This window comes from Rhinopithecus roxellana, chromosome 19 (assembly GCF_007565055.1).
Source record: "Rhinopithecus roxellana isolate Shanxi Qingling chromosome 19, ASM756505v1, whole genome shotgun sequence".
In the NCBI taxonomy this organism is placed as follows: domain Eukaryota; kingdom Metazoa; phylum Chordata; class Mammalia; order Primates; family Cercopithecidae; genus Rhinopithecus; species Rhinopithecus roxellana.
The window spans coordinates 80,869,096-80,895,264 of record NC_044567.1 but is presented as its reverse complement, the minus strand read 5'-3'; the positions used below and the strand labels follow the sequence as shown (position 1 = coordinate 80,895,264).

The 26,169-nt window shown below is 44.1% G+C and overlaps 1 protein-coding gene across 2 annotated transcripts in view; it reads right to left on the bottom strand.

The window, feature by feature from the left end:
- The window catches only part of PITPNC1 (phosphatidylinositol transfer protein cytoplasmic 1), a 325,500-nt gene that overhangs the window by 98,506 nt on the left and 200,825 nt on the right, over nt 1-26,169 (bottom strand). For both annotated transcript variants that reach the window (XM_010379975.2, XM_010379977.2), the window contains exon 5: nt 19,242-19,313. In XM_010379975.2, the coding sequence (XP_010378277.1) occupies nt 19,242-19,313 (72 nt within the window). The remainder of the gene's footprint in view (nt 1-19,241; nt 19,314-26,169) is intronic.

Below are 26,169 nucleotides of genomic sequence, written 5' to 3'. Positions count from 1 at the left end.
AGTCCCAGTTACTTGGGAGGCTGAGGTGAGAGGATCACTTGAGCCCAGAAGGTGGAGGTTGCAGTGAGCTGAAATTGTGCCACTCCACTACGGCCTGGGTGACAGAGAAAGACCCTATCTCAAAAAAAAAAAAAAAAAAAAAAATTGGTTCAGAACGCTGTCATTTTAAAAACAAACCCAAGGGAGTACAGAAAATCAAGGGGGAAGAACCTTTAAACCATAAGAATTTACTTGGCCCTAGCCAGGAGCGGTGGCTCACGCCTGTAATCCCAGCACTTTGGGAGGCCGAGGCAGGCGGATCACCTGAGGTCAGGGGTTCGAGACCAGCCTGACCAACATGGAGAAACCCCGTCTCTACTAAAAATACAAAATTAGCCGGGCATGGTGACACATGCCTGTAATCCCAGCTACTAGGGAGGCTGAGGCAGGAGAATTGCTTGAACCTGGGAGGCGGAGGTTGCAGTGATCCGAGATCGCGCCATTGCACTCCCACCTGAGCAACAAGAGTAAAATTCCATCTCAAAAAAAAAAAAAAAAAATAGAATTTACTCGGCCTCTAGGGAATTAAGGAACACCTGAGGGAACGGTCAGTCTTGAAACCAGATGACTTTACATTTTTATCAGTTTAGAATAAAGGTTAGGAACAACATGAGCAAATGAAGTCCGATCTTCCATCTCTCAAGTCAGGCGTGGTGGCTCCCACTTGTAATCCCAGCTACTCAGGAGGCTGAGGCAGGAGAATCGATTGAATTTAGGAGGCAGAGGTTGCAGTGAGCTGAGATTGTACCACTGCACTGCAGCCTGGATGACAGAGCGAGACTCCATCTCAAAAAAAAAAAAAAAAGAACAAAAAAAGAAATAGGGAACAGTATGCAGTTATCTAAACTCTTAGCCAAATCAGAATGTTGTCACCCATGAGTACCACAGGATCACTTTTTTTTAAAGCAATACTTTTTTTCTATTTTAAACTGTTACCAAAAGCCCCCGATAAAGACATACCATGTGTACAACTAGTGTATCTGGTTTAACATTATCTATTCCAAGAGACCCAGATGGTTCTAAGCAAATATAGCTGGGTGCTGAAAACAATGCTTCACCCATAGATCAAAATTAAGTTACTAGAAAATTCAGTCTTTCCAGTGTCCTTCATTCCCGAGGACGTTCCTTAATATGTTTCACATTTCATTTCAATATTTCACTCTAGTTTTGACATCCCAACCAAGGGGATGTTGAGTTTATAACAAACCCAATCTCATGATAGATTTCTGAACCTCGGTAAGAGTGATAATGAAACATTTCAGCACCAAATGGTCAATTATTTGGTTTTACCCCTGAGTGTCTCTTCCATGATGGCATTTTGCTGATGCTTTTTAACATCTATTTATTAATCATCTGATCGGTATAGCTAAAGATAATTAAAATTACTCTAGATAATGGTTGCATAGTCCAAAGGTATTTATGACCATCTCTTTACGGGACTGGGAACAAGATGAAACATTTTCAGAGGAAGTTCCATGAAGTTTATATTTAACTAATTTATGTACCAAATGGCCATACAAATCTGATGGACTATAAATAGGACTTCAATAGGTATTAGTGGAGAAATAGGATTTAAATATGATTTAATAGCTTAATATTATTCAGAGAGAATCGCCATCAGTCTCAGAAGATCAAGTACAGAATTTGGTGGGCAACAACTGACACACTGCATGGTTAAAAAGCAGAACCTGTGTACAAGTAGGGGCGCAGACGAAAGCAATGATTTCAGCTCATCAAAAGGCAGAAATTGCTTTGAAATCATGTCCATTGGAAATCATTAACTTCTTTTCTGTAAGCTCGGCTTCTATTATCCCCTTGCCCCACATTAAAAAAAAAAAAAAAAAAACTAAAATACTAGCTGAGATTTTGTCCTTGGAGGTATATCAGATAGATGGCATCCAGGGATTTTTAGTAAGAAATCCATTTTATAAAGATGATGGCTCTGAACGTACAAGGGGAAGAAGATTCAACGGTTCCCTTTCCAGAACTCTATCAAGTCATTTGCATTACTAGGAAGCCAGCCAGTGCCCTGGAAAAAGTTAACAAATAACCTTCCAGGCCTGAACAACTGGATAGCTTATTATTCAATGACTTGACTTTGGCAGAATTCAGTTCAGTGTTCACATTTGATATGCAAACACTATTCAGTGCTGAAATGCACTTATGATGTACATCTCAATATCCTATGAAAAAGGGGATATCATGCTGAATTAATTCATTGAATCTAAGATGCCACCAACTATACCACCAAAAAAGAAAAAATGCTGCCACTTGTAATTGTAACATGCCATCAACTCTAATATGCGTTTCATTTGTAAAGTTGTTAAAACATGAAAAACAATGGCCATGTTATAACGTGCTGAATGTCTAAAGTGTGTACCAAGCTCTATTCTGTGCACTTTTCAGGCTTAACACATTTAATCCTCACAAGTACCCTATGAGTGGGAACTATCATGATACTCATTTGACGGGGGCACAAGGAAGTGAAGTAACGTGCCTTAACTAGCTGCTAAAGAGTGGACTTGGGATTCAAAGACACCTAGTTTGACTCTAGTGCCTACAGTCTTCATCTTTTCTCCATTCTGCCATGGTTCTGTTGATGATTAACTTGGAACAACAGCATACATGGCTCTCACCTCTTGGAACAGAGCTGTGCCAAGCAGGATCCCTTACAGGTGAGAAAAACCCAAGGAAGGACTGTGTCCGAAACCAGAATCCCCAACCTCCAAGCAGGAGGCCACAAGGCAGAGGGTCTGCTGCTTGCACCAGTAACCACTCCTTTCTCCACTTTGGAAAAGTGAACTCAAAAGCCCCTGAAGACATGACTTATCAACTCTTGTCTGAGGATGCCTCTGGGTGGTGAAAAAGGAATAGGGACTGCAGACTTCAGAAACATGAGAACTTGGTACTTGCCCTCCAAAAGGACTCCCCAGGTTACACTGAGTTCCCCATTTGTGGATCTCCAAGAGTCCACTCCGAAGTGGTTCCCATGAGGTATAACTGAAGTGAAAGAAAAGAGAACTATGGTTTATGAAGCATTTGACATGCAGCATCTCACTGCATCCTCCCAATTCTCTCAGAAGTGGGTGCCATTTTCCCCTTTACACAGCTGGGGAAGTTCAGAACAGCAAAGTCCGTTATCACTCGGCTGCAGAGCCCTGCATTGGACCCTATTTGGTCGAAGGCTGGTGAGTTCTCTGATTCTAGTACAGAATCCTACTAACTGGGCCTGATCAGCTGCTAGCTTTTGGCAGATTCCTCAAGTGTTCTCCACCAAAATGCTCCACCACCCAAGATTGCTGTCCATCCTCTGTCATGAGCAATCCACCCACCGAGGCACCAACCACTGGACTCAACAAACAAACACAAAGCTCTAGGTAAATAAACAGCAAAGTTGTGCCTTATTTTTTTTTAAGTGACGTACATTGTATTCCCACAGTAATTATGAGGGGGAAAAGAAGCCAAACATTTGAGAAACAACTGCAGAGCCAGTGACTGAGGCTAACAATGGATCACAAAGAATTAAAGAGATTTGAGTTTCATGGAACAGAAGACTCAGATGAATATCTTCTTTTTCAAAACTCAAAAGACCCATATCAAGAAGAATATAAAAAATCGTATAAAAAACATGGCTCATGCCTGTAATCTCAGCACTTTAGGAGGTCAAGGAGGGCAGATCGCTTGAGCCCAGGGGTTTGAGACCAGCCTGGCCAACATGGTGAAACCCCGTCTCTACTAAAAATATAAAAATTAGCGTAGTGTGGTTGCATGCACCTATAATCCCAGCTACTTGGGAGGCTTAGGCAGGAGAGTCGCTTGAACCCAGGAAGCAGAGGTTGCAGCGAGCCAAGATCACACCATGGCACTCCAGCCTGGGTGACAAAGGGTGATTCCATCTAAAACAAAACAAAACAAAAAACCAAAAAGCCAAAATACAGCCACTATCCACCACTCGAACATATGTAATTATTTTGTCATATTTGATTCCGATTCTGTTCCTACTTAAAAAAAAAAAGAGAAAATTTCACACTTATAGTTGAAATCCCTTCCTCTTCCACACCTGGCTGACAGCTATGATAAATTTATTGTGAACCTAGTCCATATTTTAAAATAAACTTCATATTTTATGTAACATATAAATGCATCTGCATCCATAAATAAGATATTCTTAAATGATTTTAATGGTTTCCATAGTCAGGTTTGTAAATGCTTTTGGAGTTTTTTTTAAAATATGGAGTGAGGTAGGGATCTATTCTTTTCTTTCTTTTCTTCTTGAGACAGGGTCTTTCTCTGTTGCCCAGATGGGAGTGTAGTGGGGCCATCATGACTCACTGCAATTTTGACCTCCCAGGCTCAAGTGATCATCCTGCCTCAGTCTCACAAGTAGCTGGAGCTACAGGCCTGCATCACCATGCCTGGCTAATTATTTTTATTGTTTGTAGAGATGGGGTCTAGCTATGTTGCCCAGGCTGGTCTTGAACTCCTGGACTCAACTGATCCTCTTGCCTTGGCCTCCCTAAGGGCTGGGATTACAGGCATGAGCCACTGTGCTCGGCCTATTATTTTAGTTTTCCCTATGAAATGTCAACTAACTTAATGTCATTTACTGAGAAAGTGTTCTTTCCTTCCCACTGATTGGAGATACATTATGTATTATGTATCAAATTCACATGATCAGTTTACATTTATTTCTATCTTTGTGCCAATACCACATTCTTTCATATGATTTTGTTATCAGATATGAGGAACTTCACCTCCTTGTTCTTTGTTCAAAATTTCTCTCAGTTATCTTTGGACTTTTATTTTTCCATCTGATTTTACATTTTGTGACAATCCTGTTGAGATATTGATTGGAATTACATTTAATTTGGAGACTGATTTAGGAAATCACTTATTTCTTTATGGTATTTAGTTTTTTGCTCCATGCACATGGAGTATTTATTACTTGTTCAGGTCTTTGTTAGGTCCTTTAATAATAATTTTGTCTAGAATAGTTAGATTTGTTCTTGGGTACCTTAAAGTTGTGTTGCTATTGATAATGGGATTAATATTTTCTAATTATTACTTATATATGGAATATTATTGATATTTGTAAGTTGATCTGATATCCAGTAACCCTTCTGAACTATAGCATTTTAATATCATTTTAAACTATTTAGTATTCTATTTAAGATAATTTGTAAATTCTCTTAGGTTTTCAATTTAGACACACTGTCTGCCTATAACAAAATTCTTTTATTTTTGGTTACATTCCTTATATCATTTTTTGCTGTTTCAATTTTAATTTAAAAAAATCATTGTGCTGGGTGTGGTGACTCACTCTTATAATGGCAGCACTTTGGGAGGCTGGGGTGGGAGGATCATTTGAGCCCAGGAGTTCAAGACCAGCATGGGCAACACAGCGAGATGCCCATCTCTACAATTGAAAAAAAAAAAAAATAGCTGGGCATGGTGATGCGCTCATGTAGTCCCAGCTACTAAGAAGGGTGAGATGGGAGGATTGCTTCAGCCCAGGAGATTGAGGCTGCAGTATGCCGTGACGCACTGCACTCCAGCCTGGGTGGCACAGCAAGACCCTGTCTCCAAAAATAAACAAACAAACAAATAAATAAATAAATAATTGTGACTGACTTTAAATCTGAATATAATGTCAAACATGTCAAAAAATTGCAAGAATATAAAAAAAATCAAGAAATATCAGAAAAATCCCTGAACACCCTTTACCCAGATTCTCCAGCCATTAACATTTGCTTCTTTTGCTTTGTCTTTTACATTTGAGAGAACATTGCAGGTATGTCCCTTGACCCCTAGATATTTCAGGGTGAATTTCCTAAGAACAAGGAGAGTCTCTCACCTAATTACAAAACAACGATCAAAATCAGAAAGTTAAACATTGATATAACACTATTATCTAATCCTCAGTCCCCATTTAAATTTTGCCGATTACTGAGTAATACCCTTTGGGTTCTTTTTCTCCAGTTTAGGTTCCAGTCCAGGATCATACTGCATTTAATTGTCTTGTCTCTTTAGTCTTCCTTAATCTAAAATAATTCATCAGCCTTTCTTTGTCTTTCAAGACCTCAACAATTTTGGAGAGTACAGGTCAGCTATTTTATAGAATCCCATCAATCTGAGTTTGTGTAAAGTTTCCTTATGATTAGATTTAGCTTATGGGGTTTTTCTGTTTGTTTGTTTGTTTGTTTTGACAGGAACACCACAGAGATGATGTGTCTTTTTCAGGACATCATATCATTTCTGATGCTAGTTTGTTCCAGGATTGATAACGTTACAGACATTTGGTTAAGGTGGTATACACCAGGTTTGTCTACTGTAAAATTCTTTCTTTCTCTTTTTTTTGAGACGGAGTTTCGCTCTTGTTGCCTAGGCTGGAGTGCAATGGTGCAGTCTTGGCTCAATGCAGCCTCCACCTCCCAGGTTCAAGTGCTTCTCCTGCCTCAGCCTCCCCAGTAGCTGAGATTATAGGTGCCAGCCACCAGGCCCGGCTAATCTTTTTGAACTTTTAGTAGAGATGGGGTTTCACCGTGGTCTCCAACTCCTGACCTCAGGTGATCCACCCACCTCCACCTGCTAAAGTGCTGGGATTACAGGTGTGAGCCACCATGCCCGGCTGTCTATTATAAAATTATTTCTATTTCCATTTTCCATTAATAAGTCATTTGCAGAGAAATACTCTTAGTCCATGTAAATATCCTATTCCTCATCAAACTTTTCACACACCAGTTTTAGCATTCAATGATGTTTACTATTAAATCAATTACTATTATGATGGTTGCAAATGGTGATTTTCTTCTACAGGTAGGCCCTAGGGTTGTATATTTGCTCAAACTTACATTACACAAAAAATAGTTTCAGTACTATTAGCCCATACTACAGTAAGAAACACACTTACGATTTAGAATTCAATATTTGTTTACAATTCTTATTGTCTTCCGACTGAGGATATATAGTCAAAGTGCTGTGTAATTGAGAATTCCTTGGGAAAGGTCTTTTTCTCTCCTTTTCAGTGTGGCTATTTTATTTCTTTTAAAATACAGGTTAGGTTCGTTTATTTCTGTTTTAATTCTATTTTAGTATCTTCCACCCCACCAACCCCCTGCCTAATCCCTGTTGATTCGGTTTCATTATTTTTGAGCGGGGAAAACATTAACATGATTTCAAAAGTTGAATGATTCAAAAAGGTATACTTCCAGAGGTAGTGCTCCTCTCTCCACCTCCAGAGGTAGTGCTCCTCTCTCCACCTCCAGAGGTAGTGCTCCTCTCTCCATCTCCAGAGGTAGTGCTCCTCTCTCCATCTCCACTCTGTTTCCACACACCCCACCTGCAGGCAGCCAATCTCATTATTTTCTCGTTTGTCCTCTCTATATGTCTTTCTTTTTTTTTCTTTTCTTTTCTTCCTTTCCTTCTTCCTTTCCTTCCCTTTCCTTCCTTTCCTTCCCTTCTCCCTTCCCTTCTCCCTTCTCCCTTCCCTTCTCCCTTCTCCCTTCCCTTCTCCCTTCTCCCTTCCCTTCCCTGTTGGAGTGCAGTGGCATGATCTCGGCTCACTGCCAACTCCATCTCCCGGGTTCAAGAGATTCTCCTGCTTCAGCCTCCCGAGTAGCTGGGATTACAGGCATGTGCCATGACGTCTGGCTATTTTTTGTATTTTTAGTAGAGATGGGGTTTCACCATGTTGGCCAGGCTGGTCTTGAACTCCTGACCTCAGATGATTCACCTACTCCAGCTTCCCAAAGTACTGAGATTACAGGTGTGAGCTACCGCACCCAGCATTGGTGGTGATATTTTGAAACAGTGTGACTATCCTGTCCCCAGCACCTGTTTTGCTCAATGGTCTTAGCATCCATTGATGGGTTTTTTTTTTTTTTTTTTTTTGAGTCAATTATTACTACAGTGGTTAGAAAATGGACATTCAGACCTTGATACTTGGTATTGCCTCTCTAGCCCCAAACTCCAGTTTCCCAACATGATTCAGCACCAGGTCTTTGCTGACAATGCTTTTGACCAGTTTGGTTAACTCTCTCCCTCACGTTTGATACTAGCACATCTGTGTAGGCAGGTCTTTTTGGATTTATCACAGCACCTGTGAACCAGGCCTAGACAGAAAGCAGACACTACTTTAAGCTGTCTTCTTACTAAGGATTATCAGTGGTAAGTTCTCGCTTCTTTGAATGCAGAGGTAAGCTGTGTTGTCACTATACCTCTGAGAATCAGAAAGCGAGCCCTTGTGTGCTGGACATTCTTTTTGCTCATGTGTTTTTTACATGCAGGTCTCAGATCACAAATTGTACCACAAATAGCAGTGGCCACATCTTAAAGAATCAAACATATCTGTTTTCCATTGTCCTCAAAATGATACCATTAGACACAGATTGAATAAGAACATTAACTTTCCACTTCACAGACCAAAGTAGATAATAATCCTTCCAAACTGCAAAGGGGAGTGTTTTGTGCAACCTCCTTTTTAACAGGTGCTGACTTATTAGAGAAAATTGCAGATTTTGTAGGTGGCTGGTTATAATAATCTAAGGTTAAAAACAGAACGATAAAAGTTGAAGACATCAGAGATCACGTCTAAAAATAAAGCAAATGCTTTTTTTCTTTCTGTAATCCTCAATTAGAAGCCATTTAAGGAAAAGATAATCAGCTCCAGAGACCTGTAAATATGGATTCTGCAGTTCCCACTGGCACTCCTGCTTTACAAATTAATTTTAGTACATTTTGCAATGTGTTAACATCCATCCATCTATGTTGTCCTCTTGGAGTTACAAATACAAATGCAGTTGTCCTCGACCTTGGCCGAAAGGGATATATTCTGAGACTCCCATTGGATGCTTGAGACCTCAGATAGTACCAAACTCTAGATACTCTCTCTTTTTTTTTTTTTTTTTTTGATGTGATAACCGAGACAGCTACTAAGTGACTAACAGGTGTGTAGCATGTACAGAGCAGAGATGACGGACGAAGGGAGGCTTCGTGCCCTGGGTGGGATGGGGCAGGATGGTACGCGATTTCATGTTGCTCCTCAAAACAGCATGCAATTTAAAACTTATGAATTGTTCTTTTCTGGAATTTTCCAGTTAATATTTTTGTACCGCATTTGACTGCAGGGAACTAAAACTGCAGAAAGTGAAACCTCGGAGAAGCAGGGACTACCATGCTAATTAGAAAACAAACTTCACGGCTGGGCGCAGTGGCTCATGCCTATAATCCCAGCACTTTGGGAGGCCGAGGTGGATGGATCAATTGAGGTCAGGTGTTCAGCCTGGCCAACATGGTGAAATCCCATCTCTACAAAAAATATAAAAATTAGCTGGGTGTGGTGGCACACACCTGTAGTGCCAGCTACTCGGGAGGCTGAGGCAACAGAATCATTTGAACCCAGAAGGTAGGGGTTGCAGTGAGGCGAGATCATGCCACTGTACTCCAGCCTGGGTGACAGAGTGAGACTCCATTTCAAAAAATAAAAAAGAAAGAAAACAAACTTCATGATGACTATTGCAACAGCAAGCTTCAATAAATACAGCTCTCCTGAAATGATAAAATTCCCTCTTTGTCAGCTGGTAACTTCTAGGGGAAGCTACTTGTAAGTCAGGAGGAGAACGTTTTTCTCCAAAGCCATGCAAGTTGAGCCCAGTAAAGACATTGAGATGTTTATGCAATTTACCCGAAGGAGGTACCCAGAGGGAGAAATTAGATCTCTCTAAGTAAATCTTTGTGGTTAAATTAATGAGATCGTTTATTTCCTAAAACCAAGCACAGCCCAGTGATTGAAAATTGAGTCTTAACCAAGGAATAAAGATAACAATGAGAAGCTGGACCTGGAAGCCATCAGAAGGTCCCTCTTAGGACCTGGGCATTCTCTATCTTGGAGCATCCAGAAACTTCTCTTTTCTGTCACTCCTCTTCCTAGATAAAAATCATGACCCACATCCCTCTCTGAATGCCAGATTCATATATATATATATATCCAACTTCTTCTTCTTCTCTGTTGCCCAGGCTGGAGTACAGTGACTTGATCATGGTTCACTGCAGCCTTGGCCTCCTGGGCTCAAGCGATCCTCCCACCTCAGCCTCCTGAGTAGCTGGGACGACAGGTGTGTGCCACCATGTCCAGCTAATTAAAATTTTTTTTTTGTAGAGACGGGGTCTCACCATGTTGCCCAGGCTGGCCTTGAACTCTTGGCTGCAAGCGATCCTCCTGCTGTGACCTCCCAGAGCACTGGGATTATAGGCGAGAGCCATCATGCCTGGCCAATATCCAACTTCTTGCCCCTCATTTCCACTTGGAAGTCTCATTGGTATCTGAAACTCATCATATCTAAATGGTGCTCTTGCTTTTCTTCTCAGAACCTGCTTCTCCTCCACTGTTTCCTATGGCAATGGCACCACCACTTATCCAGGGCCTCTAGGCAGAGCTAGAAAGCCTGAGATCATCCTTATTTTGTCCCCCTCTCAGGCCCCACATCAATTCTAACACAAAGTCACTCTGTTTTCAAAATAGATCTCTTCTTCCCCTCTTTATCCTCTGCCATCTTTCCAGCTCAAACCACCATCTTGATCTGGATCATTCCAATAGTCTGACAACTGGACTCCCTGCTTTTGGTCTTTCCTTTCACTAATGCTCCACAGAACAGCCAGAGCAAACATTTTAAAAACATAAATCACCCAATGTAATGGGCTGTCCTAATCTGGATTCTGGAACAGAAGCAGAAGTACATTATTGGGAAAACTGGTGAAATCTGAATAAAGTCTGCAGTTTTGGCAGTGGAATCATGGTTGGGTAAGGGGAAACTGGGCAGAGGGTACTTGAGAACCCTGTGCACAATCTTTGCAAGTTTAGTATAAATTTTTTTTTCTTTCTGAGATGGAATTTCGCTCTTGTCGCCCAGGCTGGAGTGCGGTGGCACAATTTCAGCTCACTGCAACCTCCATCTCCCGGGTTCAAGTGATTCTTCTGCCTCAGCCTCCTGAGTAGCAGGGATTACAGGCATGCACCACCACGCCCAGCTAATTTTGGTATTCTTTTTTTTTTTTTTTTTTTTAAAGTAGAAACAGGGTTTCACCATGTTGGCCAGGCTGGTCTTCTCAAACTCCTGACCTAGGTAATCTGCCTGCTTCAGCCTCCCAAAGTGCTGGAAAATGAGCCACCGTACCCAGCTAACTTTAGTATAAATTTAAAATTATTCCAAAATAAAAAAATTTTTAAAACTCCATGAACAACATCTTGTCACTCCTTTGTTTAAAATCCTTGAATAAATTCCCACTGCACTGAAATCCACACTCTGCTGTGGCCCCATAGCTCTTACATAATCTAGCTTCTATTACATTTTCAACCTCAGTTCCTGCCAGTCTACTTACTCTCACTCCTAATGCTCTAGCCAGCGGTTTTCCAACAGTTCCTGGAATATGTGAGGCTGTGTCAGGAGCCAGGGCCTTTGTTTCCTGCATTAGTTCGTGGGGTCAGCCATAACAGAACACCACAGATTGGGTGGTGTAAACAATAGAATCTAATTAATTGTCTCACAGCTCTGGAGGCTGAAAGTTCAAGACCAACGTGTCTGCAGGGTTGATTTCTTCGGAGACCTCCTCCTTGGCTTGCGGATAGGCTGCCTTCTCCGTAAGTCTGCACATGTTGCACCCTAAGAGTCTGTTTGTTTGTTTGTTTGTTTTTGAGACAGGGTCTCTCTCAGTCACCCAGGCTGGAATGCAGTGGCATGATCTCGGCTCACCGAAACCTCTGCCTCCCGGGTTCAAGTGATCCTTCCATCTCAGCCTCCTGAGTAGCTGTGACTACAGGTGTGCGCCACCACACCTGGCTAGTTTTTGCATTTCTTATGTACAGATGGGGTTTCGCCATGTTGCTCAGGCTGGTCTTGAACTCTTGAGCTTAAGCGATCCGCCTGCCTCAGCCTCCCAAAGTGCTGGGATTCCAGGTGTGAGCCACTGACTGCATCCAGCCTAGAGTCTCTTTATGTGCCCAAGTGTTCTCTTCTTATCTGAACACCAGTCAGACTGGATTAGCGCCTACTCTAATGGCCTCATTTTAACTTAATCCCCTCTTTTAAGGTCCTGTCTCCATGAACAGTCACATTCTAAAGCTTCCACATATGAATTTGGGGTGGAGGAACATATATCTCATCAGGCTGGCTTCTTCCCATACTGGAGCCTCACACGGACTTTTGTCTTTCCAGAGGCCTTTCTGACCACATGGCCTCAGGCTGAGCTCCCTCTAGCCTGTTTACAGCTTTCCTAGCAGTTAGCACTGCTGTAATTCTTTTGTTTGTTTATTTGCCTATTACTTGCTTCCCCCACTCCATGATTAATGGAGGGCTGGTTTGCCTTTCTTTTTTTTTTGACAGAGTTTTGCTCTCGTTGCCCAGGCTGGAGTGCAATGGCACGATCTCAGCTGACCACAACCTCTGCCTCCCAGGTTCAAGTGATTTTCCTGCCTCAGCCTGCCGAGCAGCTGGAATTACAGGCATGCGCCACCATGCCCAGCTAATTTTTTGTATTTTTTAGTAGAGACGGGGTTTCTCCATATTGGTCAGGCTGGGCTCGAACTCCCGACCTCAGGTGATCTGGCTGCCTCAGCCTCCCAAAGTGCTGGGATTACAGGCGTGAACCACTGAGCCCGGCCTGGAGGGCTGGTTTGTCTTAATGCTGTATCCCCGATCCTTCTCCTAATGCCTGGCTCATAGTAGGTGCTCAAAACTTGTTGAACAGCAAATGGTTTATTGATACTTGAGACAAAATTAGAGTCTCATTGGGAAATCATGAGTGCAGTTAATCCCGAGGTGTGGCCATCACAGTAATCATGTCTCATATTTGCATAGCACTTTACAGTTTATGAAGTGCTTCCGTGTAAACGAACCTCTATGCATCCCCCATACCCTGATGGAAGCATTATTTATCCTATTTTTTTAAAACAAAGAAACCAAGCCTTGCTTGCTTACATTGATAACTGGTACTTCAATACTGATCTTTCTGTTTCACAAAGAACAACTTTGTGTTCTTTCATTACCACAGAGAGGAACTAGAAATGAACTACATTCCAGACACTTCTTTTAGGTAGCCTCCAAGGAGACCTCTGTGAAAGACAGAGCTTCAGGTTTCCAGGAACTAAACCGGACATTCTCTCCATTTTATCAGAGGAGTTTCTTTGCCAAGGAATAATGTCCTTGGTGATATGTGGCTAATAAGAATACATATGTTACCCAGGTCTTTTTACTGTGTGAGTGGGAGTGGAATGGAGCGGGTTTATATGTGCCTTTTGTAAACTGTCATATTTCCAGGAGTATAAAGAAGTGAAGACATTTGGAGAACCTGTTTCTGTTTTCCTAAGTGTTGGTTTTAAATAGTACTTACTATTTCCTTAAATCTATAGTTCTCAGTCTTGTTGCCCCTCAGATTCACCTGGGGTAGCTGTAAAAATCCCAATGCTGGCCGGGCGCGGTGGCTCATGCCTGTAACCCCAGCACTTTGGAAGGCTGAGGCGGGTGGATCATGAGGTCAGGTGATCGAGACCATCCTGGCTAACACGGTGAAACCCCATCTCTACTAAAAATACAAAAAAAAAAAAAAAAAAAAAAAAAAAAAAATTAGCCGGGCATGGTGGCGGGCGCCTGTAGTCCCAGCTACTCAGAAGGCTAAGGCAGGAGAATAGCATGAACCCGGCAGGTGGAGCTTGCAGTGAGCTGAGATCATGCCACTGCACTCCAGCCTGGGAGACAGAGTGAGACTCTGTCTCAAAAAAAAAAAAAGGAATCCCAATGCCTCAACCCCACCTCAGACAAATGAAATCAGAATCCCCAGGGCTGGGACCGCAGCCCCAGTGATGGCTAAAGCTTCCCAGGTGATTTTTTTTTTTTTGGGGGGGCGGGGAAGGAGACTTGCTCTCTTGCCCATGCTGGAGTGCAGTGGCATGGTCTCGGCTCACTGAAACCTCCGCCTCCCGGGTTCAAACAATTCTGCCTTGGCCTCCCCAGGGGCTGGGATTACAGGCATATGCACCACCATACCCAGCTAAATTTTGTATTTTTAGTAGAGACGAGGTTTCACCATGTTGGCCAGGCTGGTCTCGAACTCCTGAGCTCAAGCCATCCTCCCTCCTCAGCCTCCCAAAGTGCTGGGATAAAGGTGTGAGCCACCCCGCCTGGCCCTGGTGATTTTAATAGGTAGCTGTGATTGAGAACTGCTGGTCTAGATCTTCACGGTGCTGGGGACAGCATAGCCAATGTCTCCTAAGGGAACATATCAGGTTCAGCCTCCGGGTAGACTCTAAAACTTCTCACACTCCCAGCTGGAGAATTCGGTGTTCTGGAAGGGAGTGTTCTGTCCTTCATGCTCATTGGCTGGTTTAGACCAGCCTGCACCCAGGACCCGTTAAATAAAAATCCCAGGGGGCTGGGACTCAGGCATGAGTTGTTAAAACTTCTCAGGTGGGTCCAATGTGCAGGCAAGGCTGGGAAGCACTGCTTTAAGTGGTGCCTGCTTTGTTTGGGAGAGGAAGTAAAGTAGCAAGGCTGCCCCCATTAACCCCATTGAACACCAGTAACCTGGCAGCCGTCACCACATGAGCAGCCTCTCGTTCAGCTGAACCAGGCAGTGCTAAGCACGGACTCTCCCAGGTCTAGATTTATGGCCCTGGACAAACAACAGAACCTTACCTTGGCATGGTGCCGTCCTCCCTAGCACTAAGGAAGGCCCAAATAATTCTCACAAGTATGTGCATAAAATAAATGGGCCTCAATTTAAGACAACTTCCCCACTGCATCCTGGTTAATGTAATCACAGTTTGCAGGTTTTCACAATCATACGTATACTGGTTTTATTTTTAACAAGGAAGAGAAGATATTTATATCTACTCATACTGCCACTATTTTTTTCTTACTAGATACTGGGTTGCATCAAAAAATTACTTATATGGTAATTGATAATAGGATAACAACATGTACTCAATTCAACCACTATCATCAATATGACTATCAGTAGCCTCTTTCAATTTAATTATTGCTTCTTATCGTCATCAATTTCATTAAATTTTTGGCAGGTACGGGAGGAAACAGTGTAGATAGCAGTATGAAGGATGGTAGCTGAATGATAAGAGTGTACACCCAGAAAGTGCAAAGAAATGAACTGAGTTTATTAAATAGTTTGGAAATGTGGTGAGACAAGAGAATGATCCACTACTGCACTGCTTTCCTTAGCAACTCTGCCTCCCACCAAAAACTCCACACTCAACCCAGGACAGAAAAAGAGCACACCAGCATATGCCTTGGCTTAAAACACCAGTTTTGAATCCCTGACTAGATAAAGCTAGCATTTAGTAATTAAAGAATTGTTAGATAAATATATATTTCTCATGTTCAGATTTTGAAGTATTAACAAGTATGAATGGAAATGGATGCAGCCCTCCTTTTCTTCTCTTTTCTTTTTTTTTATTTTTTGAGACAGAGTTCCATTCTCGTTGCCCAGGCTGGAGTGCAGTGGCACGATCTCTGCTCACTGCAACCTCTGCCTTCTGGGTTCAAGCAATTCTCCTGCCTCAGCCTCCCGAGTAGGTGGGATTACAGGTGCACGCCACCACGCCCTGCTAATTTCTCTATTTTTAGTAGAGATGGGGTTTTGCCATGCTGGCCAGGCTGGTCTCAAACTCCTGACCTCAGTTATCCACCCACCTCAGCCTCCCAAAGTGCTGGGATTACAGGTGTGAGCCACTGCACCTGGCCGCAACCCTCCTTTTCTGCCTCTCTGGGATCAACCTTGAACCTGCTGGACAACCAATTGCTGCTGAATATGTAAATTAGAGGAGGGCAAATTGGCAAAGAAGTCTAACAAAGTGGGGCTGGGCTGTGTGGTCCAATGGCCTCAGGAGCAAGACCTGGGGTCCGTGGAGCAGAGTCAAGCAGAGCCTGGGGGGGCAGGAGGTGGGAACTGGGCCAAAAACACATTTAGGGCCTCTTCAGTGTAACAAGATGGCAGGACTGGGGCTTAGGCAAGTTGGGTGCCATGACAGGGAGACAAGGAGCAGGTCCCCTGGGCAGTTCCAGAGTCCACAGGCTGGGGAGAGGTAGGCAAGCGGGGCTACAACAGCTTCTCCTAGAGAAAGCTTTCCCCTAGAGAAAGCAAACTATGTCCAAGGACCGCTCGGAGTGAAGAGGTGATTGGTGCTTCTCTTGCAGGCCAGCCTAAGTCTCAAAGGGGCCTGGCCCTTGGCATGGGCCTGGATCCTGATTGTAAGGTGGATAACCTGTTATTTTAAATTCCTAGGAGGGTAGTCAAAAATCCTTAGCACCTGCCAAAAAAGGGATATATAATAATACATAATCACCATATGAATTTTGGGGACTATTTGAACTGGGCAGAGGATAAACCAGATTACAGTGGTCCCACCAATCTATAGCAATCACAGTGAGGCCACGTGTCCCCTCTGTGCCTCTTTTTTATTTCTAGGTGTCACTGTGTCACCCAGGCTGGAGTGCAGAGATGCAAACATGGTTCACTGCAGGCTTGACCTCTTGGGCTCAAGCAATTCTCCCACCGCAGCCTCCCAAGTAGGGAGCTGGGACCACAGGCGTGGCTAATTTTTTAATTTTGCAAAGATGGGGGTTTCCGCATGTTGCCCAGGCTGGTCTCAAACTCCTGACCTCAGGTGATCCATCCACCATGGCCTCCCAGAGTGCTGGGATTACAGGTGTGAGCCATAGCACCTGGCCTCTCTATACCTTTTCAAATGGAGAGCTGTTTTGAATGAACTCATGGAGACAGAGACATAGAGAAAAAGAGAGAAAGCAAGGAAATTTGTTTGGAAAGACTAAAAGATAATTTAAAAATTTTTTTCCAGCCAGGCATGGTGGCTCATGCCTATAATCCCAGCACTTTGGGAGGCCAAGACAGGCAGATTGCTTTAGTCCAGGAGTTTGAGACTAGCCTAGGCAACATGGTGCAATCCCATCTCTTAAAAAAACACAAAAATTAGCTGGGCATGGTAGTGTGTTCCTGTAGCCCCAGTTACTTAGTGGGGCTGAGGTGGGAGGATTGCTTGAGCCCAGGAGGTAGAGGCTGCAGTGACCCGAGATCGTGCTACTGCACTCCAGCCTGGGTGACAGAGCGAGACCCTGTCTCATAAAGAAAAAAAAAATTTCCCCATATTTTCATATTATGCCAGGAAAAGCAATTCAGGCAACTGAACTTTATTATCCTTTTCATGAGAGTCCACAGCTACACGAAAATAGTCAAGCTTCCTTCAATATCCAGTGACCAGGTTTAAAGAAGTACACTGGAATATGGAAGGTGGTACAGCCAGGAAAAATCATTACGGGGAAGCATACTTCATGGCATGTTAGAAATAACATACTTTATGATTCAATTCAGGAGGAATTGGTTACAAAATAAATTTGTCCATAATCTGCAACATGAACCAAATCGCTAACAGAAGTCATCTCTAAATTGTGGCACTGCTATTGGTTTTTCCTTTCTTTTTTCGATACTTTCTTTTTGCATTTTCCAAGTTTGAATAGCCATGTATTCACTTTTTTTTTTTTTTTTTTTGAGACAGAGTCTCGCTCTGTTGACAGGCTGGAGTGCAGTGGTGCAATCTGGGCTCACTGCAACCTTTGTCTCCCAGGCTCAAGTGATTTTCCTGCCTCAGCCTCCTGAGTAGCTGGGACTACAGGCATGTGCCACCACGCCCGGCTAATGTTTTGTATTTTTAGTAGAGATGGGGTTTTGCCATGTTGCCCAGGCTAGTCTTGAACTCCTGAGCTCGGACAATCCGCCTTGGCCTCCCAACATGCTAGGATTACAGGTGTGAGCCACCGCGCCCAGCCTACTTTCTAATCAGAAAAAAAAAATCACTATTTTATAAGGATTCAAGTTTAAACACAGTGTGACACTGTTTTAGACATGGTGGTTTTGATGAAGTTGGCCAGCAACATGCCTGTGATTTCGGCCTGTGACAGGAAAATGGCCCTAAACATTCCCCTTTGGGCTGCCACTTCAAGGAGACACGAATGATGGGGTTCCTGAACACAGTGGTAGGACAGTACTTTTGCCAGCTGTATACTCTCCTCTAGGAAGTTCCATGAACTTTGGGGAAGCCCTGAAGCTTCCAGATCCAGGTTCTTCCTTTCAATGGGTCCTGAGGGAACCCACAGCCTAATCCCAGGTGAGGCTTTTGATAGGTCAAAACAGTCACCCCCAAAGAAAAGAGAACTTAGAAATGTACTGCCCCAACAGAAAGAGCCTGGGGGTAAAAGCCAGGTCAGAAGATGGATTTTAACAACACTAATAAGCAAAATGCTTGGCTGAAATTTACTAAAAGACAGAATGCCTCAGGAGGTAAATATTTTGTGGGGGTAGCACCTGATTTTAAGGTAGGATGTGTGGGTGTATACAAATACCACATGTGTGTAAGTAAGCATATATGCAGTATGTACACATACATCTGATTCTATTTCCTTTTCTTTCTTTTTTTTTTGAGACAGAGTCTCACTCTGTGGCCCAGGCTGGAGTGCAGTGGCGCAACCTCGGCTCACTGTAACCTCTGCCTCCCAGGTTCAAGCAATTCTCCTGCCTCAGCCTCCCAAGTAGCTGGGATTACCACACCCAGCTAATTTTTGTATTTTTAGTCGAGACAGGGTTTTGCCATGTTGGCCAGGCTGGTCTTGAACTCCTGATCTCAGGTGATCTGCCTGCCTCAGCCTCCCAGAGTGCTGGGATTACAGGCATGAGCCACCGTACTGGGCCTGTATTTCCTTTTCTGTTCACACATATCTGACTATATTTCCTTTTCTGTGCACACATATATTTGATTGCATTCCCTTTCTGAAGAAAATATGAATAGGCATTGAGAAGATATGTACTCCGTCCAATGATCAGAAAACAAATCTTGGAGTTCCTAATACCCTGTCATCCTCTCCACCTCCATGACAGTCACCCCAGGTCAGAGGCTTCTGCTCAGAGGCCCAAGGAAAGTACATAAACATGAGAAAGAAAAGCTAGACAACCAAAGAATTCCAGGGAAAAGTCCCAGGGAAATAACCCTCAGAAGCCAAAGGCCAGAGCATCTCTGCGGTCCCAGGCACAGGTCCCACCACTGGCCCTGGTCACAGAGGGGCTGTGAGAAGTGCTGCAATTTTCAGAGCCCAAGAGGTGAGCACAGCATGGAAGGAGGGGCTACTCACACGGTCGTTGCTTCCTTTGTTGTCCTCATACTTGGTTTCTATATGAATGGAGAATTTCGGCAGAAAGGAACACTGTGGGAGAAAAGCAAACTTTCATTAGCATGACATTTTTTCTCTCTTCCTATATTCAGCAGAGCTTCTGAATACTTTCCTGGCCACTTGGTTGGGAGCACTGCAGCAGAGCAGACATGTTAAGATACTAAGTCAATATCCAAATTCAGACAAAGGAAAGCACCTTTAGGACCATGAACACAGTTTCATCCAGACAGAGGTCAGGCCACAGAGAATAACCAGCAGTAGAGGGCAAGTCCCTGAAGAGGACATTTCCAAAAGAAATATGTTCTGTGACTCCTAGTGTAAGCTTTAGAAAAGCAAACCCCTAAATCACACCGGTGCCAGTTCTGGGGAGTTTACCTTTGGGGAGCAGCTGCCATTGCTGGATTCCTGGGGACCCAGTCTTAATCTTTATATAAATGCTCATATAACATTAGCAAGGGGATATAGTAGAACTTTAAAATCATAGATTATTGAAGTCAGACAGACCTGGCTTTTAATTTTTAAAACATAAATTTATTTTAAAAGTAAAATAAAAAATTTTTTAAAAATTTAATTTGAAAATTGAAATTTAATTTTTAATTTTAAAATTTTATTATTTTTTAATGTCTTGAGACAGGGTCTTGCTCTGTCGCCCAGGCTGGAGTGCAGTGGCGCGATCTGGGCTCACTGTAACCTCCACCTCCCAGGTTCAAGTGATTCTCATGCCTTAGTCTCCCATGTAGCCCGACTAATTTTTATATTTTTAGTAGAGATAGTGTTTCTCCATGTTAGCCAGGCTGGTCTCGAACTCCTGAGCTCAAAAGATCTGCCTGCCTTGGCTTCCCATAGTGCTGGGATTACAGGTGTGAGCCACCACGTCCGGCCTTCTTTTTCTTTTTCTTTTTGAGACAGAGTCTTGCTTTGTCACCCAGGCTGGAGTGCAGTGGTGTGATCACAGCTCACTGTAACCTTGACCTATGGGCTCAAGCGATCCTCCCGCCTCAGCCTCCCAGGTAGCTGGGACTACAGGTGTGTGCCACCATGCCTGGCTAATTAAAAAAAAAATTTTTTTTTGTAGAGGCAAGGATCTCTCTATGTTGTCCAGGCTGGTCTTGAATTCCTGGCCTTACATGATTCTCCTGCCTGCATCCGGCCGAGACCTGGCTTTTATAATACGTAATTTGGATAAGTCATTTAACTTATCTGAACCCCAACAGAGTTAAAACAGGAATAATAATTATTACCTAAGAGCAACACTGTGAGGGTTAAATATTAATAAAATGATGTTTTAAAAATGTATACTTAAAGAATGCATTCAGCAGACAGCATCCATGGGTAGAAACTGAACCAGAAAAGGCAGCCCCTCTCTTTGCCCACGCGAGGGAGAGAAACCCCAAATGCAACCCAGCCCTATGGACCCAGTCTCGCTGAGTCAAGTTCTATGCAATCAGTAGATGTGAAGGGTTAAGGTGGCTTGAGAAGAGAATTTTGATGGATGTTGGTGTAATCACGCTCTGGCTAGCACTAAGCTGGGCATTAACTTTCTTGGCCACCAGAGATAGGATTGATGGCTAATGGGCAAAATGACCCAGCAACTCCACTGGGATCTGTGGGTGTTGGGGAAACCAGACTTGGGCTGATAGCATTACAGTAACAAGAGGCTGGATCTCTTATACATGTTCTTAGCACTCATATACCGTCTATACCAGACACTGCTACAAATGCTCTGATGTGCTCACTCATTTATTCCTGGCAACCACCCCATGAAGGAGGTACTATTACTATCCCCCCTGCTTTAAAGATGAGGAGATGGAGGTACAGAGAGGGTAAGTAAATGGCCTACAGTCATGCAGCCAGGTGGCCTGGTCCCAGTGTCCATACTCTTCACCATACTAAGTGGTTCTCAAAGAGGAGTTTCTGGACCAGTTCCAGCAGCCCAGAATTGTCAGAAATGCAAATACTTGGCCAGGCACGGTGGCTCATGCCTGTAATCCCAGCACTTTGGGAGACCAAGGCGGGCATATCACCTGAGGTCAGGGGTTTGAGACCAGCCTGGCCAACATGGTGAAACCCCGTCTTTACTAAAAATACAAGAATTAGCCGGGTGTGGTGGTGCACCCCCTGTTAATTCCAGCTACTTGGGAGGCCAAGGCATGAGAATCGCTTGAACTTGGGAGGTGGAGGTTGCAGTGAGCTGAGATCGCGCCATTGCACTCCAGCCTGGGCAACAGAGTGAGACTTCAACTCAAAAAAAAAAAAAAAAGAAAAGAAAAGAATGCAAATTATTCAGCAGACCAACTAAATCAGAAACTCTGGAGGTGGGGTTCAGCAATCTGTTTACCAAGCCCTCCAGTGTATGCTGAGGCATGCTCAAACTGGAAAACCACCTGGCTATAGCACAGACATGCTTCAGCCGCACAATGACCATGCTCCCCTTTTAGCCCGGCTGAGATCCCTGGTGGCACCCGCACAAGAAGGCAGAGGCCTGGGATGTACCATCGATAATTCTCCTGACATCACATGCCAGGGCGCGTTCAGCACGCATCTGTCTTAATCTGAGTGAAACAAGCCATCTGAACCGTGACTAAGGAAACATGGGAACAATCAATCCCAGTAATTGCCTTTATGGAGAACGAGGCCCTGCGATTATTCATTAACACCTTCTCTGCTGTCTCCTCTCAAACTTCTCACTCCATAACCGCTGCCCTCACACCCGGGTCCAGGTAGCACCAAGGAGCAGCTGCTCATCTTAAATGAAGACGCTGGAGGACTCGGAGCCCCACAGCAGACACGGGAACGTGGGGGGATGCCCTGGCTGAGACTCTCTTAGACATGACAAGCCTTTAGTTAGGTAAATTGATTTTGTATTTTTTGTCCCATAATTCACGAGAGTCAATCCAAGGAGTTGGGAGAGCACAGAGTTGTGGAGCATGGGTGCGGGTCTCGGTGCACCGGAGTGGAACACTGTGAGGCGTTTTTACCCACTGAACCTCTAAACCACTTAGCTAGCCTAACACATGAATTTTAGCATTTGCATATTAAACCCAGTTATGAAATGCAAAACTCCCACGCAAATTAGCAGATGTTATTTTTGAGTGGGGACTTTGGTTATTTTCCTATCAGAATGGCAACCTTGCCATGAGGCTGGGAGTGCACCTGGCTTCAGCAGGGTGGCCGGAGAACAGCTCCTGGTAACTCCAAGCAGGTCAGCACTTTCTCCTTCAGCAGGTGGCTGGGGCTGATACTCCCCTTGGGATGTCTGAGGACTCGCTCTCAGAGCCCTGGGGTGTGCGGGTGTCTTGGGTTAAAATCAGAATTATCTGTGGCTCTGGGCTTCTTCAGTGCTGTCACTGAAATGTCTCTGGGGAGATGTCCGTGTTAAGATAACCTTCTGCCTCCCCCATGCAGGTTGGTTTCTCCAAAAATCCAGCCCACTAATCCTAGCGGAAGCTCAGCTTTAAAGCAAGGTCTTTGATTTCTTCCTTATTGGCTCCCTGTTATATCTCACCCACTAATCTATCCTAAATCCCTTCCCTTCTCAAGGTCCCCTGCCTGGCTTCACCCTTCTCCCCTCTGCCTCGCAGCTGATCACTTTTTTGAGTCATAGTTTAATGAGGACACGAACCACATGATAGAAACACTGACACATCCCTTTCCTCCATAACAAATCTGCTTATTTCTTTAAGTTTCTTATTCTTTGTGAGTCAGAGAAAGATATATCCTTCTCTTTTTCAGTGGAGAAATATTACAATGAAAAGCACTGAGACATTAGAGCCAGCTAACTTGGCCTCAAATCCAAGATGTATTAACCTGGGCAAGTTATTTCACTATGCTCAGCCCCAGTTGCCCCAGGTGGAGAATGGAGACAATCCTTCTCCACTCTGTAGGAGTGTTCGGAAGATCAATGAGATCACACAGCTAAACCCCAGCACAGTGACTGACACATAGTAGGTGCACAGTACAAATTATTTGTAAGCTCTTCTCTAGAACCTTGTTTCATTAATTATTTGCATCTTCTCCCTGCTTCCTTCCCACAGCCTAAAGATATAATGAAAAGTGTCATAGTTTTACAAAATAAATAAGCACAAAGTTCCCTTGATTCTATTTCTTCCCCATCTATAATCAATTCCATATCTCTCTCTGTCTTCATAAAAAACCTTATTAAAAGAGTAGTCAGTGGTCAGGCGTGGTGGCTCACGCCTGTAATCCCAGCACTTTGGGAAGCCGAGGTGGGTGGATCACCTGAGGTCAGGAGTTCAAGACCAGCCTGGCCAACATGGTGAGACCTCATCTCTACAAAAATACAAAAATTAGCCAGGCACGATGGCAGGTGCCTGTAATCCCAGCTACTCAGGAGGCTGAGTGGGGAGAATCACTGGAACCCGGGAGGCGGGGGTTGTAGTGAGCCAAGGTTGCACCTCTGCACTCCAGCAAGGCTCCGTCTCGAAAAAAATAAAAAAATTAAAAAAAGAGTATTCAATTTCAGTGCTTCCTGTCTACTTTTTTCCACCTCCCACCTGATCATCAAAGGATTTCCAAACCAGCATCACTCTTCCATGTGCACCCTGGAGACCTCTCTAGACTGCAATACGGCTGAGCAAGTTCTCCATCCTGAGCAGCAGTTCAGCCTTCTCTTCCCTCCTCCACTCCTTCCCTGCAGGAGATCCCTCAGGTCCTACCCTACCTACAGCCTCTTTTCTTGATCCAAACCCTCTCCCTTGGTGATCTTATCTGCTTCTGACTTTTCATGATTTTTTTGGCAGATGCCTCCCACATCAACATCTCAAATTCCAACTCCTCTCACATTTCCAGGTGCCCACTGGCTATCCCCAACAAACGCCCTACAGGTTCCTCAAACTTGAAAGGACCGGACTGAACGCGAATGTTCTCCCTGACTGTACTGGTACCCTAGAGTTATTGTAGCCAGTTCCACAAACTGGGTGGCTTAAAACAGCAGCAATTCATTCTCTCACAGTTCTGGAGGCTGGAAGCCTGAAACCAAGGTGTCGGCAGAGCCACACTCCCTCTGAAGACTCTGGGAGAGAATCTGTCCTTGTCTCCTCCAGCTGTTGGTGGCCCCGGTAGTGGGTGCATCACTCCAGTCTCTGCCTCCGTCTTCACATTTCCTTCTTCCCTCTGGGTCTCTGTGCTCTCTTCTCTTCTTACAAGGACACCAGTCATTGGATTTGGGCCCACCCTAAATCTAGGTCCACACCCCCTTCCCTGGAAAACTTGCTACCAGGCTTTTTTTCTTTTTCTTTTTCTTTTTTCTTTGGCCCATGGTACTCTCAGCCCAAAATTTCTTTCCTAAATCTTACTCAAAGACTATCTCAAGTACCACTTTGGAATGATTATCCCACGCATGTGGCAGTATTCCGTTTGTCCCTTTATCACAGCACGTATCTCCTTTGTCACCGTTACTATTAGTTATATGTGTCTCAGGCTCACCAACCAGGTGGTAAGCTCACACTCTAACAGGAGGGTGCCCCCCCAACACCAGCACCACTAGCAATGGGGCACGTCAAAGTCGCCCCCCTTTTTCTTTACCCCCCTTCTTTACCCAGCTTCTTTGGGTGTTAAAGTATCTCCTTTAGTTTAGGTTTTGCTCAAATAATGTTTTCTGTAACCAAGACTTTTGCTCCCATTAGGAATATACCATCTAACTTAGTCATTCTCAATGTCAGTGGGGAGAGGGGGACCCCACCTCGCAACCCTGGACTTTTTCTCAAAATGTGCGCTGTTCCCTAAAGATCCTGATAAACATCCTTGAGTGGAGGAATTCTATATCACCGAGGGATCTGTCAGGAGTGTGGGCATGGAAAAAATGTTGGGAATCCTGATGTAACACACCTGAACTTGCTCCAAGAAGAGAGACACTAGGGTTGTCAGTCACTGGCTAAAACAGGAAGATGTCTAAGGGCTTCTGAAGCATCCAGTGCTCTCTAAGGAACAGTCATTTGGAAATGCTGAATGTTGAAAGTCCCATTTGGCCCACAGCATATGAAGGAAAGACTGAAAAACCCACTGCAGACAGAATTCTGAGATAGCCTCCAGAGTCACGGCCACTGGTGCACACATCCTGTGTAATCCTTCCCCTCGGGTGTGAGCAGGACCCGGGGATATGATGGGTTGTCACTCCCCTGGTTGCCCCCTAGAACTTTCAGAGGGAGCGTAGCCTTTGATTGATAGCAAAAAGACAAGACAGTCAGTCACTCCTGAGACTCTGTCTCAGTATACAAGACTTCACTTTAGAAAAAGCAGAGATTCTTTAGTTGGCTTTGAAGTTGTGAGATAGCCACGTGGATAGGACCCAAGAGAGGTCTACTGGGAACTGAGAGTGACAGCTGGAGGAGGGCCAGCTAGAAAACACGATTTCTGTCCTACAATCACGAGGAGTGAGTCCTGCCAACCACCAGTGAGCATGGAAGAGGACCCCGCATCTCTGGTGAAACTAGAACCTTGGCTGATGCCTTGATTTCCACCTGGGAAGTCCCGGAGCCAAGGACCCAGCGGGTCTGGGTTCCAACTCCTGACCCATGGAAACTGCAAGATGACAAACTTGTGTTATTTGTATTTTCTTTTCTTTTTTGAGACAGAGCCTCATTCTGTTGTCCAGGCTTGAATGCAGTGGTATGATTATAGCTCAGCTCACCGCAGCCTTGACCTCCTGGACTTAAGCAATCCTCCCGCCTCAGCCTCCTGAACAGCTGGGACTACAGGCATGCACCACCATACCCAGCTATTTTTTTTATTTTTAGTAGAGATGAGCTCTCACTGTGTTGACCAGGTTGGTCTCAAACTCCTGAGCTCAAGAGATCCTCCAACCTCGGCCTCCTAAAGTGCTGGTATTATAGGCATGAGCCATTGCACCCAGCCACTTGTGTTGTTTTAA